This window comes from Anser anser, assembly GCF_964211835.1.
Source record: "Anser anser genome assembly, chromosome: 2".
NCBI lineage: Eukaryota > Metazoa > Chordata > Aves > Anseriformes > Anatidae > Anser > Anser anser.
In genome coordinates this window covers 142,131,377-142,147,573 of record NC_139721.1, presented here as the reverse complement: position 1 = coordinate 142,147,573, position 16,197 = coordinate 142,131,377, and the positions used below count along the sequence as shown (strand labels likewise).

At 34.7% G+C, this 16,197-nt stretch overlaps 1 protein-coding gene across 1 annotated transcript in view; it reads right to left on the bottom strand.

Moving 5' to 3' along the window:
• Positions 1-14,550, bottom strand: part of MALRD1 (MAM and LDL receptor class A domain containing 1) — a 266,757-nt gene extending 252,207 nt beyond the window's left edge. The window contains exons 1-5 of the mRNA XM_083826051.1: positions 14,245-14,550; positions 10,791-10,931; positions 6,685-6,776; positions 6,448-6,606; positions 2,232-2,325 (exon numbers count right to left, since the gene is read on the bottom strand). Of these exons, the coding sequence (XP_083682177.1) occupies positions 2,232-2,325; positions 6,448-6,606; positions 6,685-6,776; positions 10,791-10,931; positions 14,245-14,407 (649 nt within the window). The 5' untranslated portion in view covers positions 14,408-14,550. The remainder of the gene's footprint in view (positions 1-2,231; positions 2,326-6,447; positions 6,607-6,684; positions 6,777-10,790; positions 10,932-14,244) is intronic.
• Between the last annotated feature and the right edge of the window lie 1,647 nt (positions 14,551-16,197).

Here is a 16,197-nt window from a genome sequence, read left to right as displayed (position 1 = left end):
TTGGACAAGAGACTGAAGAGCTGCATTCCGGGGGGAAAGGAGTAGGGAAAAAAAAACCATACTGAAATTACATTTATATTTATCCAGCACAGTTTGGATCAGGAGACTCCTGAAAGCACAAATACATAAGCTACTTTACTCGTGACCCTAGCAACAACATCATACGAATGAATACAAATTAATAGGTCATTTCATATAGATATGTTAGGGTACATTAAAAATGTAAATTTTAACTACAAATTTTATGCAATTAAAGTGGTCTTCATTTAAAGCTTATCCAGAGATTCCATAAGGACTACAGAAAAAGTTATTTTAAATTCAAGCTACCATTAATCTGACCTTTTGTTTTAATTATTGGAAAACTTTCAACAGTAAAATTCCTCTTTCAGGGAGAAAATTAAGATCCTTTGACCCTGTTTTTGGCTGTTGGGAACAATTTAGATGTCTCCTAATGAAGTTCACTTCTCCTAATGTGGAGGCACAGAATAAGAATGAATTCTTATCAGAATAATTTTGAGTTCTGTAGTTCAATCTGTATGCCTCACTATGTACTTCAACAGCCATGATCTAAGGTAAGTTTAGCACTTAGATTTATAAGCTCTGTTTATTTTTATTGTATAAGCTCACCCTATTTTTGTCTCTATTTTTAACTTTTTTCTCTCTTTACAACAGTATTTCATCTGTGTGGCTGATGTTCTTTTCATTTTTGTTTGCTTTAGAAGCACTCTGTTTAGGAAAAAAGCCAATATATTTGTAAAGAGAGATTTATATCTACCCACAGGAACTGCTTAAACAGTCATGTACATTACTATATTTTGGCAATGCTTTTTTATTTTTTATTTTTCTATTTTGAACCTTTCCTTTTATCTGCAGAAATCCTCCAAGGAACAGAGTGAAGTTGTGGAGAATCCTACACCTGTCCTCTTTTCATTCAGTTTCAAATTCATTTTTCAACTAAAGTACATCTAACACTTTACTTGAGTTCATAGGCAAATATGCCCAAGGTTTTAGAATCCCCACCTTTGCTCATTTATGTTGTAATTTACTGCTAGAGAACCTCTAGAAAACAGAAAAGTAGAATGGGCCCTGGCATGAAAACATTTATATAGTTGTCCATTTCAAGAAAGTTGAAACATGGACAGACTTACATAATCAAGCTTAGTTAGCCTAAACTTCACTTCTCCAATATAGACTCCCTTTGAATCTTACATTTGACATCTCCCTTGACACTTACATTTGTGTCTTGTTCTTAACAGCACTCCGCCTGTGATTGCTCAGCACTCTAAAATGTTAATAACCACATGCATCTGTTTCCCCAATGGGACTTCCAGGGAGCTTTATTTTAGAATGCAGTAAAAAGCAACAACAACAACAACAAAAATACTTTCATGAGACCTATCTGGGTATGTGTTAAATATAGCATTCCATATCTGATGTTCTCGTGTTAAATTTAAAGACCAAATTCTCATCACCTGTGCTGTGACTCAGAGGCAGGAATCAAAGGGGGTACTTTGAATCAGTACTGCATTCACCTGCGGCTGCAGACTGGGTGCCACAGTGAAATCTTCTTATGTAATAGAGAGCAACAAGTAATCTATTTTTTTTACTAGGAAGAGTTGCATTCTTTTCCCATGAAAGTGTGTTGGGTTAAAAAGAGAAATATGAAATATTTTGCTGAAGAATCCCAACATGCATAGATGATTCAGCTGCAGAGCTGACCAGCCTGACATTACAGCTCTTGGATGTAGCAGAGCAGAACAAAAATATCCCCACTACAACTGAGGAGCAGGACCTTTTATACATTTAAAAACACACAAAAGTTTCTTGGGAATCTCTCTAAAGTCATCTCCAAGGCTTTTCCTGAGCTGTCTGAAAACATTAGTTCTTTGGCTTGTTTCTGGCCAAAGATATTTTCTGCCCACTGAGACCTTGGTTCTCTCCTTGTTGCAGGGAGCTCCCAGTGTATATATATATGTCTATATGTATGGTGTAACATACCAGATGTCTTAAGGTGTTTGTTTTCATTCTTTGTAACTCTGTTTAGATGTAATATGACAGCTAATGGTTTAGAGGAATGAAAATAAGCCATGTGATAACGTGGAGTTAAGAAAGCTTTTGAGTAGCATTTAGTTCTCCTTTGTGTTTCTCTTCTAATCAAAGGGAAAGACAAAGCAAAATTATCTGTCTCCAGAGGAAAAAAAAAAAAGAAAAAAAAAAAGAGGTATGCTTACCAAATGCTGGAGAACATCCTTCACTGAAAGAAATATCATCAATTGCAACAGTTTCATTTTGCCTCTGGATTTCCACCATCGCCCAAAAGATAACCTACAGAATTCAACAGCAAATCAACAAGAAATTGTATTTACTAGTGCAATAGATGAAGGGGGCAAAATCAAAACTAAAACTAACCAGTCAAACAAAGAAACAAAACAAAACAAAAACACCACCTTCCAAGACACTTCAGTCTTGTCTATATGGTTTCTATTAGAAACAAGAACTCCAGTCATAGCCTTAATTTTGGAGGATTACTTTAGTGGCTTTTGCACATATCTGTGGCTCGTCAGCACAGATATATCATCTAAATCAAGAATGAAGTTGCAATTAAAAGGAAGTATCTAGAAACCACAACAAATTACATTAAAACCTAAGCAGGGATCGTAATATTTAGGAAATTGAAAGAGTGTTATGTTTTATCAAACCATTCTTCCCCTGAGACTGGAAACATGAACCTTTCCTGGTTATTTTCAAAATTTATCAGAGACCTGGAGCAAAGTCAGGGCATCAAACACTATTTCAGTCAGAAACCTTTCATTAACAAGGTTTTAGCCAAAACAAACCTTGAGGAGTACTCTGAAAAGCAAAACTCAACAGTTATTCTGCTCTAATAATACAACAGTGATGCTTTTCCTAACAAAGCCTTCTATATAGATGAAGCTACAAATATTCGACATTTCTGTCTTAAGGACAGATTTCCGTCTACTTTAGTAAATGTACGGACTATACCACAATTTATCAAAGTTTTTGTGTAGTGAATTAGAAGAGGATTGAGCAACCACAGTCCTTGGAAGAAGCAATGATTTATAGTGCTTAATGTTAGAGGCATGCATAGATACATGAAGATAGGCTGTGCTACAGGATAATTCAATAAATTAGTCTCATGCTCTGAATTACCTTCTTTCTCCACTGACAAATAAAAGAAGTCTCCGAAATCTAGCTTTCTAGTTTAGGGATGCAAGTAGAATACAAAAACACACATAACCCAAAACATTAAACATACAAATAACATTCTCTAAATTATTCCCTAGCCATTGCTTTGGATATTACCACTCTAGGCTTTTCCTGAGTCCTAGGGGCACAATCTACCTAGAGGTACAATCTAGCTCTTAATAGTGAATGTACGGCATTATCTAAGTAACAACTTTTAAAATATTAACTCCAGGGGTAATTTTGTGCATCCTTTGAGGGTGAGGAATTGTTCCAGAATTTATAGGCAAAATGCATGTTTTATCATCAACAGTACACTATTTCACTTTACAAGACTACACATTTCAGCTAAGGAATTGTGTGTGTGTGTGTTGTTTTAATGTGTACTTGACCTGTGCAAAAGGTTTTTCAGCCTGCAAAATCAATTTATCCTGGCATTGTATGACCAGAGGGATATGCACATCCTGATGTTCTGAATGCCCAGGAAAGTTTCTCCAAGGATAAAAGAAAACACCTATTTCTATTAAAAGTGATTAACCACAGGAGTAGAGCCAGATGCCCTGAAGTCTGTGAAAGGCTAACTATTGACTGTATTGGGAACAGAGTCAGCACTGCAACTCTGATCCCATCTCACTAGAGAAGTGCCATTTCTATTTTTTTCCTCATCATGTCTTGACTAACTTCCCCACTTCCACAATGATAGAAATGCTAGACACCTCCATCTGTTCCTGAGTCTAAAGGGAAAAAAAATTACCATGGCTTTACCAGCAGATAACCAGGGGTTCAATCTAGTAATAACCAGACCATTTCCTATCCACACTTGAGCAAGATTGTTCAGTTTTCCTTTTCACACAAACTCTAGAGCTCTCCAGTCCAGAAGTCTGTGATGAAAATATCTACTAATGACAGCATTTGCTTGTAACAGTAATTAACAAGTGCTACATAAATACACTGTTTCTATGGCTGTCAGAACAAATTAGTGCTGCAGCTCCATTAGCAGCAAGTAAAGTGTGAATTTCTGACACAAGCTGGGCTTCCCAAAACATTCCCATTGCAGCAGAAGAGCCCAATGTTAAACACAGGAAATGACCACAAACAGAATAGAATCCCTCAAGTCCAGAACCTTTTCCCTTATTCAAATCTGTAAAGCAGAAGTTTGTTCTCAATAAAAAGTAGTAAAAGTAGATTAGGAGATCAAACCAGAACTTTGTTCTCCACAAACCAGCCAAAACAGATATACCCAGATTGGGGTGTGCTGGAAAATTAAAGCAGTGATAATCTTCATGTTTCAAAATTCCCTGTAAGTGGAGATATTTGAAAGCCAAAAACCAAAACACTACCCTGTAAAGACAGTCAATATTTTTTGTTTGTTTGTTTTGATTGTTTTGATGAAAAGGAGGAAGAGACAAAAGGTATTAAATAGTCCATATCAAAAGCTGGGAAAATAAATAAGCAGCTGAGGCTGGTTTTAATTAAAATCTCACCTCTATTGTGCTTGCAAAATTGATGAAAAATACTCAAACACTGTATTGCAAAACAAAAATAAAATACAATTTATTCACAGAAAAGTGCTTGTTTCCTATTCATTTTTTTCATAGAAAATGTAATCATTACTAAGAAATTTTATAAGTAAGAAATCTGAAATTATAATCAAAATATCCAATGAAAATGACAATTTATTGAGAGAGATTAAATGTCAGTCCATGACAAGGTTAAAGACTTCAATTATTTTGCTAGTTTGGAACAGAAAAGAAATTATATTTCTAATGTTTCCATTGTAATGGGAATTTTCCATGCTGGTGTGATAAACCTGCACAATTATTAATTATTTTACAAGAGGTTTTTCCAAGTTAGTTTGTGCATAAATGGAAACTTTTTCTTGAAAAATGCTACAGACAGCCCTGTAAGGCTAAGATGAAAAAAAACGCATAAGATGAAAAAATCAAGTTCAGAAATGCAAATAAATTGCATCCACTTGCGTGACCAGCATCTTGCAAGCTGTCATTGGACGGAAAACTTGCAACCAAAGAAGGAAGTTTGCTCAGCTTTGTTCTCTGTGTTTGGTGAGGTGCCCAGCTACATTCCTTCAGACAACTGTAATGATTATTGTAGAAAGTTTGAAACTGCCTCTTTAAAGCTGGCTGTGCCCATCCATTCACTTTTCAGAGGCCGAATGATAATAAGGTTGGCAAGCCATAATCTAATTAGGATTTGATCCAGCAGTTTAGAGGCAGAAAGATTGCATATTACATTGACCGTTCCCAGACCCAGTCATTTTTCTAAACAGTATGAAGAACGAAAAATTAAATATAAAAATAAACCCTTCCAATACAATCTCACATTGCTAAACATCCACTCATATCAGATAAAGGTAAGTTACAAACAGGTAACAATACTGATACTTGAGTGGGTTGCACATATTTTGTAGCATACATACTTAGTCAGGGCTGAGCAGGCAAGTATTATTTTGAAAAGCCAGACCTTGTGTGATGTTTTAACATAGTGTTACCTCTTCAAGTCAAGTAATTATGTTATTCTTATGGTTTACTGAAATAAGGCTTTGCCTTCATGCCTTCGGGTTTTTATGCTAAACAACTCTTCACAGTAACTACTGTGGAAGGAAATGTCTCTGATTTTTTTTGTCTGCTTCCAACTTTTCCTCCAGTATTTTGCATAATAGTGATCATACATCGTCCATATTATAGCCCTGTCATATTTATTGTGCTAATGTTTTGTGTAAATGTACATGTAAAAACATTGAAATAATCTAAGAGACTTGGATTATTTTTTCAGCAACTTTGAGCAAAATATAAATGTACAAATGTGTTTTGTGATAAAGGACCAAAGCTACAATGAATAGTTAAGTATCTCTATAGAGCAGTATCTTGTAGTATAGAATAGTCAACACATTTTTAAACTAAATCTCGTATATAACAATACAGTTAGACTGAGCCTAAACGCATAGTGTATTGAAAATTAAGATCCCGAGTATATCACTTCTATGGGCAGGTAGATAATTTATAACGCAATAAGACATTGTTTTAATTATGTTTGGCATTTAGCTTTAATACCACCAAGGTATCAGAACAAGTGGTATTTGGTAGTACCAATTCTAAGCTTCCAAATGTGCTCTCTGTTTTATCTTATGCTTTCCATTTACAAAATATTTAGTTTTGTCTAATTAGAAAACACACTTATAAACCATTTACCAGGTTCAATTTACAGTCAACTCAAGTTACCCACCTCAAACTTTTCCGTGTTATTGATTGTGATGGTATTTGCTTTCCACTGATTTTGCAGTTCTCTTGAATCTTTCCAGATGTTTTTAACAGCATCCTCAGAGTGCTTTTGAAGTCCCACCATCAATGTTCCACCCTGACTGATCCAATAATGATATGTAATCTAGGACAAAAAGTTTCTGATTATTCCAGGAAAGTACTGTGACAGACAATGAAATACAAAGACTATGTATCAAAATACCTGGCAAACATGTTCTTGGTCAGTCGGAAGGAAAACAATGGTCCTTAAAGTTGCAGAAGATCGCATTTCAGAGGACAATGAAAGGAAATAAGCTGTTAAAAAGAATAAAATGGAAACCTTATAAGTACATGAAAAATATTTACATATATATATTTAATGTATATATATATAAACTGTATATAAAAGGCACTATATAAAAGAAAAGACATAATCAGGTATGAATTAGTAACTAAAAAGCTAACTAGAAATTTTTCCCTGGAAAAGATTCATAACACATTTGTAGCCGTTGTGTGTCAAGCTTTTGTTCATATTAAATTTTGACATAACACTTCTCTATTTTCTGGCTGAAATTTCAGGTAGGCTTCCAAAATATTTTATATGCTGCCAGCTTGAATTCTCAATAAGTGCAAAATTTTAGGACAAGCCTAAGACTAACACGGTAAGCTGATCAAAGAGCTTAAAGCTTTGAACAGTTTGCTTATTTCATGCTTAAACAAACCATTGTGACCTACAAAAGATATTTATTACAGCAGTTCATGCCTTTAAAGAGATGGTGAAAGATGGAGAGGAAGCTATGGCACTCCTCTTTTCCAGAGGACATGGGTATGTTTTTTGGCCACTCAGGAAATTCCCTCACAGTGGAGAGGAGGTTGTATGGCCCTCATATGAGGGAATGGTTGTTCTCAGAGTCTCCACAGTACCATTATCCTTACATTACAAAACAAGTCCAAATTAAGTCTTTGCTTTAATTGAATGAGTAATGGTCAACAAGATCAAGTGAAATGTGGTTGTCACTACATCTCTTCCCGGCATGATTGTTTTAGATCTTCTAACAGATGGAGGGGAACCACCCCATTTTAGGATACCAGATATTGTTAGTGAAAATTTTGCTCTTCCTTAACTGGAAGATTTCAGAGATGTTAGGTGTTATAGTTGAAGAAAGGGAGGAAAGAAAAAGGGAGGACTATTATAGTAGAAGGAAGGGAGGAAAGAAAACATTTAACCTTTTTATTTTTTTTATTTTTTTTTCCCTCCTTTCCCTTCTCTCATCCTTCCCAAACACCAAAATGTCAGGTAAATTGTTGCCTTTTAATATTAATATGTAAAGGAAAGGAGTAAAAGAAAACAGATTGAAATAAAAAAAAATAGTCCTAAAGACATCTACAGAAACAAAGAGACTATGCTAAAATGTTTAAGTAATTCATTTATAAAACCACCCACCTTGACCTCTCATCCTTGAGTGCAAGCAGAAAGTCATTGACAAAGGACCATAAGACCAGCTCAGTACTAGAGGCAGTTGAACAATTCCCCTATACTCTCGCCCCACACCCCAGAAAACATTTTGCAACTTGCTAACAGTGCAGTGGCTGCACTCCCCTAGATTTTAGAACTTTCATGACTATTCAGTCAACACTTTTGGAGCCTGCCAGCCACAAGGATATTCTTCCTACTCACAGCAGATGGTGGATTAGTGGACTAGGACCCTCTCCCTGACACCAATTTATTTCATCAATTTTTCACTTCCATTATATTGATTTTTTTTCTTTTGGTTCCTGAAGATAAATGCATTTAAACCTCTTAAACAAAATCAGATTTCACCTACCACAGGAAGTCTAAGTCTTACACAGATGGGATAGAAATAATAATTTTAAGAAATTCTTTGAACAGTAATTTTACATTAAAACTCTGCACAGATAACAAGCTTCAATTATTAAAAAACTAATTAGTGTTTTTGCTGGTTTTGATTTTGAAAGTTGTTGTCACTAATCTGTTCAACTATATTATCAGTGCAAATAAGAACCATGAGGAGAAACAAAGCTAAAGAGAACCAACTGGGTTCTAGTAAATGATTACATAAGCTTTCAAAGGAGTTACAACTACCAAGTGATCTTTGCTCTTCTGCTAATGTGTTTGCAATTACTCATCATGATGGCAGGAACTCCTCCCTTTAATACTCTGTCATGGGGCTCAATTGTCACCATACTATATCTTTCCTGGTCTTTATGCAAGAACACACAGCAAGATTACATAGTCTGTTAAGTCTCCAGCAGTGGGAAAACTTGAATAGTTGTCATAAAGAGATTAGAATCAGCACTCACAGGAAATGAAAGTATAGTTTAGCCATTCACCATGTAGAAAACTGAAATAACTTAACACATTTCATTCTCCATAGTTATTCAGGCTACAGGTCTGTGTGCACAGCCTCTCATCAAGCTGAGTAGGCCCAAGTATTGAAGATTTCTGTCATCTGATCAAAACAAGAGATAGATATGGTTACAGGCCAATTTAGACCTGACAGCTACAATGGTGACCAAGTACCCTGAACAAGTAACTGGCAATATATAAATGACTGACAGCTCTGGCCCCTTTACAAACATTTGAAGCTGATGGTTCTCAATCTTTTGCTGGCTTTGGGTATCTGAATAAGTTAAGTTTCCCACTCTCCACCAATTCTTCACAAGATAAGTTTAAACATCTATTGGATATAGGCAAGAATATCTTCCAGATCTTTGCTACCTCTTGGTGCAATATACTACCAAGAAAGAAGGGACCCAAGAAACTTCAGCTAGGGCAATATTGTTGCCTGGTTAATTATTTTTGATTTTATACAGAAGTTTAATAGATTTTTATTACACTGTGTTTATCTTCTACCTGTTTCTTGATGAGAAGACCTGTTATTATTTTAAAGATCAAGTGTTTTACAAATCACACTTAAAATAAAAATTACATAAGTTTATGAAAATCTTTGGTAAGAATTAAGATTTTTATGCTATCAACATTTATTGGAAAAGAGCCCTATTTTCAGAAAAAAAGAAAAATAGTACATGTAGCAGAATGTTGTTATATGCTATGTAAGCAAAAGGTTGTCAGAAATGCTTCACATGGGTAAAATTTCCTAATTACAGAGCATCATGAAAATTTTCAGCTGTAGAAAAAAAATGTGGAGGATAACAGTGTTTTGTTGTTGTTTTGCTTTTGTACAAAAAGTATTTAAAGTTCTGTGCAATTTTATTTTTGTTGATTTCAAAACAGAAAGTTTCCCATCCATTCACCTGCAAATCTGCAATTCACATTCATTGTTATGTGTAACATTTTTTAACTAGTTTATACCTTATAAAAATGTGCCACTTGCTTCAGAACAGTACAATTTCCACATTGCCAGGTTATAGCAGTTTGGAAGTGAGGTGAAAAAGCCCTAGGCTAGTCAACCTCACAATGATAATGTAGAAAATTTTGTTGTTGTATACTCTCCAACATTGCATGCCTGCCTTCCTGTGCATGGTCTGAGGACTGCCAAACCGTTATTGTGCACATGAAAAGTGAGTGGGGGTGGATGTTGGGGGAGGGAAAGGCAATAAAGGAAAATGTGGAGAAGAGAATTAAGCAGTTTGGGTTGTAAGCCCAAAAGCTAATAATTGGCTTAAGTCAGTTAAAAAAAATATGAAGAAAATTATATACTACAGAAGGAAGAACCAAGATTTTGGAAAACAGAGTTAAATGGGCATGTGGACTGGCATGAGGGACAATTTCTCTGTGTACAGGGACAATGAATTACTTAGTAGAGGGATGGTCTTTGATACAAAGTGAAAATGTAATAGAATTTAGAGGAGTTGGCTCAAACAGGCTATGGAAGCTTTTCCCATTCCCAGAACCAGTCAGTCACTTTCCCTCAAAATATTACGAAAAATAATGTTGATCACAGATACATACATACATGCACTCTGGGAACTCCAAAAAAAAAAAAAAATCCAAGAAGAAATGTAAATACATCTCAAAGTAGGGGACCCAATGCTAGTTTCTAAAGTTTGCAGCTATCAAGATTTACATTGTCACCTGATATCTCCATAACATCTAAATGTCACTGAGGCAGATAAATGTGACTCTTGATGACTGATTACTTATGATATACTTTTTCCTGGAATTCTAGGCTATTGTGATTATAAACACCTAAAAACTTGGGCAAGAACTTTCTATTTTATCTCAGAAAAAAATGTGTCAGAACTCAACTCAGCTATCAAGAAAGTAGTAATTTTAAACAAATAATATAGAGCAGTAAATAATTTGTAAAAGCCCATGGTTCCTCCAAAGAACATGAGAGTTCTTACCAGTGTCATTCCCACTGTGGTCAGAGTATGGTGGTCCCACACTAGATTGACCATTTCTTCTAATCCATCCAAGCTGTAAATTCTCTTCTTGAAGAGCTTTGCAGAGATCATTTTCAAAATCACAATTTTCACTGGGGGAACCTAAACTCAAGCAAATTCAAACCTCAAAACCAGAAACAGAAAGATGCATTCTTACCATCACTTGCTACTCATACTCAACTCTCTGAGGTGGGTATGAGGCTCAATACATATTTTATTCCTAGGAGAGAAAGAGAGATTTGTTTGTCCTTTGATTTCAGATAGTCCTTGCATCGAACATGAAGGAAAATTACATTGTGCCCAACTGGCTGGACTGCCCTGCCCTACTCCTGGAAGCACTTCTTGTAATGGTGTAAAGATTAAAAAAAAAAAAAAAAAAAAAAAAAAAAAAAAGTCTAATTAGATGCATCTGTAAAGAGCAAGCTTATTGCAGCTTTACCCTAAACAAAAAGGCAAAAAAATTAGTTCATCTGCTTTTGCTTGAACACAACATAGAAAGCTACGGTAATGATCTGATTTCTAAGCAGGATTCTGGTTAGACACAAGAGCTACATCGCCTTCACGCTCCCTTGAAAATTAGTGCTCACTCCAGGCCCTTGTAAATGGTTTTGGTCTATTCTATAATATTAACACACTTCACCAATCATTTTAAATAAAGTTGCAACTGCAGCATTTATAGTCACACTATGATGTGCAATTTCATAGCTTTCATATTCACATCAGCTTACAGCAACAGTTAATTATAAGGTGAGAGAGAGGAAAATAGATATAATTCACATAAGCATTGCAGACTCAAGTTAATGTGCAGACTGGCTGATTCATCAACCAACATTTTATTGCTGCTTTTATTCTTTAGCTCTTTAAGTGGCTGAAGCACGTTAGTGGTTCATCAAAAGCACACACACTGCTGAGGCATATCTGCTTCACATTACAAGGAATACACAAAATCATGTTCAATATTCTCTCAGGAATTTTCTCATAGCTGAAATAAAAACATTAAAAGAAAACAAGATGTGCAAAATAGTAAGAACAGTATCATTTTCAGTAAAAACTCCTTGATCACTCTTGATTAATTTTCAAGATATCAAGAGAATATTAACTTTTACAGAAAATCTATCTTGAAAGAAAAACAATGTAAATTAGCTTGGAGATAAATTAACAAAGATAAAGTCACTGCTTAAAAAGAAAAATGCCAGAAGGAAGAAACACGTGGGATGTTTTACCTATTTTTTTTTTTCAGAATTCTCTGTTAATAAAAGAAATGTTTAAAATAATCTCTAAGAAAAAAAAAAAAAAAAAAACAGGTCTCACAAAAACAAGGTTCTATTCCAGCTGTATCTATATATAAAATATCACTTGGGAGGGCAAAATATTTTTAAGAGTAGTTGTTTATATATATTAATAGATATATATAAAATACACAAATATTTATAGTGAATATTTTGCAATAGCAGTTCAGTTTTCAATAAACAAATAAATAAATGAGACCATAGGACTTATTCCACTCCTTTTCCAATGCTGTGGCAAAGCACAAATAAGCCACATCCGAAAGCCAAAATGACAACAAAAATGCATCATCTGAAATTCCATCTTTGATACATTTTCAGTGCAGAAACATCTTTAAAACTGAGCAGAGCACAAAGAAAACAGCAGGGACCTGTCATGAGCGTAAGATTGCAGAGCTGAATTTAAGTAGAAAAATAACTTTGCAGAAATCTTGAATCAGAAGAGAGTGTAGAAGCAGGGTGAGAGTTCAAACTGACACCCTGATCTCTCTCTTCACGTTTGACAGCTAACTTCTGTCCTGGAGTGATCCAGACCATTATCCAAGCAGCCCCAGAATCCACAGTCAGTCACTCAGAACCTAGTTCCACACTTCTTCCTCATCCTTAGTTTAAATACAACATTATTTGGTATTTAGGTCTTGCACACAGCCCATAAGATACTGCTTTTGTAAAGTGAACTATGGAGAAATCTATTCTACTTTCATTTTAAGTATTTGTATGTAGCAGTATTTAGTTAACAAATGCGTAAAAAGCTTCCATAAAAGTTAATAAAAGAATGCATATCTTGCTGCATATTCTACAAGCATAATACTGAGTGTTGCCTAGTAGAAATGTTTTTTCAAAGAGAAACGAAGACTAAAACGAGGACTTCAAGCTATGTAGGGCAAATATAACTATTTCTTGCAGAATTGATATACTAACTTGAGATATGTTAGTCACACATCAGGGGATTCAACAGGCCTAATTTTCAGCCAGTGAGATTAAAGTGTTTTAGTGCAACACAGTAAAGTCGCAGAGTTTATTAATACACAAAACAGTGTTAACTATTGTCTTATTTGCAAAGGAACTAAAACCAAGTATCCTAGAGTTGTTTCTAGACTCTGGTTCTTAACATATATCTGGATTCTATTTGGATAAAAGTCATGTCAAAGAAAAATCACAGGTATCTGCGCACACAATCATAACTTGAGGAATCTGGATTTAAGTTGCTGTTCTTTCTCCCAGATATCAGCTGAATGCACTGATTATTAACGTGTTCTAATTAATATGTGTGCACAGATAAACACAGGTACATCTAAAGATCATCTACTTTAAATTTAAAACTAAGCCCCCAGAATCCAACAAATAAAATACCTTTCTTTGTTACATGGTGAATGAGAGAACTTAGATAAGCTTTTAATTAAAATTAGAAGTCTCAACAAATCCAAGCTCTTTGAACCCCAGAAGAAGGATCCTCAGAGAGCAGGACTATCTAATGCATCATATGAAATCATTTGCAGAACAATTTTGTGTTACAGTGTTCTGAAATAGTAGATTTCTGATGCAAATTTACCCAGACAATATCAGTTCAAATGCATTTTCATTGCTTAGATTCCCTTCAGGAAAACAGCAGCAATCATATTCATAGTCGCTTAATGTTACAAGATTAAGCTAGGACTATCAGTTCATAAATTCAAGAAAATTTCTCCCCTTCTTTCTAGGAAGAAAAAAAAAAATCATTTTTCTTTACATTATTGACTCCATTTACAAGTATTCTGTTTTATTTTCTTATACCTTGATCCAGATACATTTTATGAAGCCTGAATTTCAGCAAACAATTTTATCATGTATTAAGAAAACAGTAATTCTTGTTAAATTTCCTCTGAATTGTAAATGGATAATGAGACACTCACTTTGCCACATAATATCAGCTTTATGAAAGAGGTGTCGTATATAGGCTGAAATTGAAGCAGGAAGAAATAAATTGAAAGAAGAAATAGAGACTTAGAAAATCAGAAGAAAAAGGAGAGACAGGGAGCAGAATTCCCAAATACTTTTTTAACATGAAAAATCCCACCCCCAGTTCCCACCACTGCCATGTTGAGTTATCAAACTGTATCACACTTATACTAAAGCACACTGACACTTACCTTGTCCCTCATCACTGCTGCCTCCACACCAGTTGGTGAAAACACACAGCTCCCCAGGTGGAGTAGAGTAGCCATCACTACATTGGCATTCACTTTCTGCAGGTGACTGAATATCTGCCAGAGCAACACAGTATAATGTACAAAAAATTATGAAGTTGTTCATGGGCTACGCTACTATCTAAGCTTTCACTCAGAAAAATATTTGCTGCAATCTGTCTATTATTTGTCATAAAATATCTTTGAAAAATCAGTGTTTCCACACATCTCTGAAAGACTTTTTCAGAACGTCACTTTCCAAATCTACTCTTAAATGAAACATGGCTTCTATGAAGCAGCGACTTTCAACCCGGTGTGTCTTTGGATAATATTTAACTGAATTATAACATTGTTTTCATAACATTGGTTTATGACTATAAAGTTCTGATGTATGCTATGCAAGTCAAGTGTGTATCATTAACTGAATTTATTGCATATAGTTTGCAAACGTGAGATAAGAAAATAACAAGGGAATACAGTAGAAATACTAACTAACCAATATTTATAAAGAATTCTCTTTTGTCATAGGGATTTGGCAAATTCTTACAAATCCTATGAAGAGCTCGTGCATCAAATGTAGAAACATAGCTAAGAGATTTGATGTTGATTTTGCATCGCATGGACAAGAGACTGATATAGTGAAAGAAAGAGAATTTTCAAAGCCTGTAAACAAATGATATCAATAGTTGAAAGTGGTATCTAGTACTTACTTGGACTACAACTGTGGATAAATACTGAATTCAAGGTATCCAACTGATAATAATAAGACTCAGATGTCCAGCCACAATTTGCATAAATGAACTGTGTATTAATGATTATTTTCCAAGCGATTAGATTCTGTATTTTCTGGAAAAATCATATTTGTGTTATTGCTAGTAATGACTAAATTTCAGAAAAATAAGAGATACCTTGGATACTGCATGTGAATTGTTATGAACAGTAAGCAATATAATCAAGAACAATCTGAAACAAGTACCATCCATTGCAGGAACCCATAGTTAGGGGATATCCATACAAACCCCAGAAACATTCTCCTTCCAACCCTCTGTCCAGGGTTAGTTAGTAAGTAACAGATACAATCTTTCCCCACCCCATAATTTAAGTATTGACTAGTTCTACAATTGTACAATTATAAGAAAAAAATTATAGTTAGATATTACACAAGAGTTTCTTTTTAATTTGTCAAGAAGTGGATTTGCATTGTGTAAATAGATTTGCAGTTCATTCTATGATAAACTCATCAGGGCTTACACAGAAGAGAAGTGAATTACAAAAGCACCCCCACACAGAAGGACTCCATCAGTACAAGAAATAAATGTAAATGTTCTGGCTGAAACTATCAGTTGAAGGCTACAAGAAAACTCCAAACATTAGTTTACACTCAGCAGAAACTGTACTGCAAAAGGTAGATTTCAGAGAATAAATCGTTTGTTTTCTTTTAGAGGAAGACAAACCCATGTTACATTTTTCTAAGGACGACTATCCAAGCTGTGGAGAACTGCATAGGTTATCTTCAGCACTGACTGTGTAACTGAAAATAAATAAATAAATAAATAGCTCTCTCCTGAATTCGAACTATGCATTTAATATAAGGATTATTGCTCAACTTTGCCAGATCTGTCCCTGAATCAACTAAGTGATTTTAAAAGCCTTGCACGCAAGTAGAATAAACTAGTTTAACAGGCTTTAAAATCATATGAGTGCCAAAAGTGGTTTCAGGATATCTCCAGATATTTCAATTCATAGTGACCTTAAATCATGGGAATGCGTTCACGTGCACTGGTTCATACATATCATAAGTCATTCATTCTTCCAGTGTTGGTAAGACACTACACTGTGAGCTATAGTTAAAATAAACTGATAAATAATTCAAGATAGTGGTGTGGAAGAGAATTCTACTCTTCACAATCATCAAAA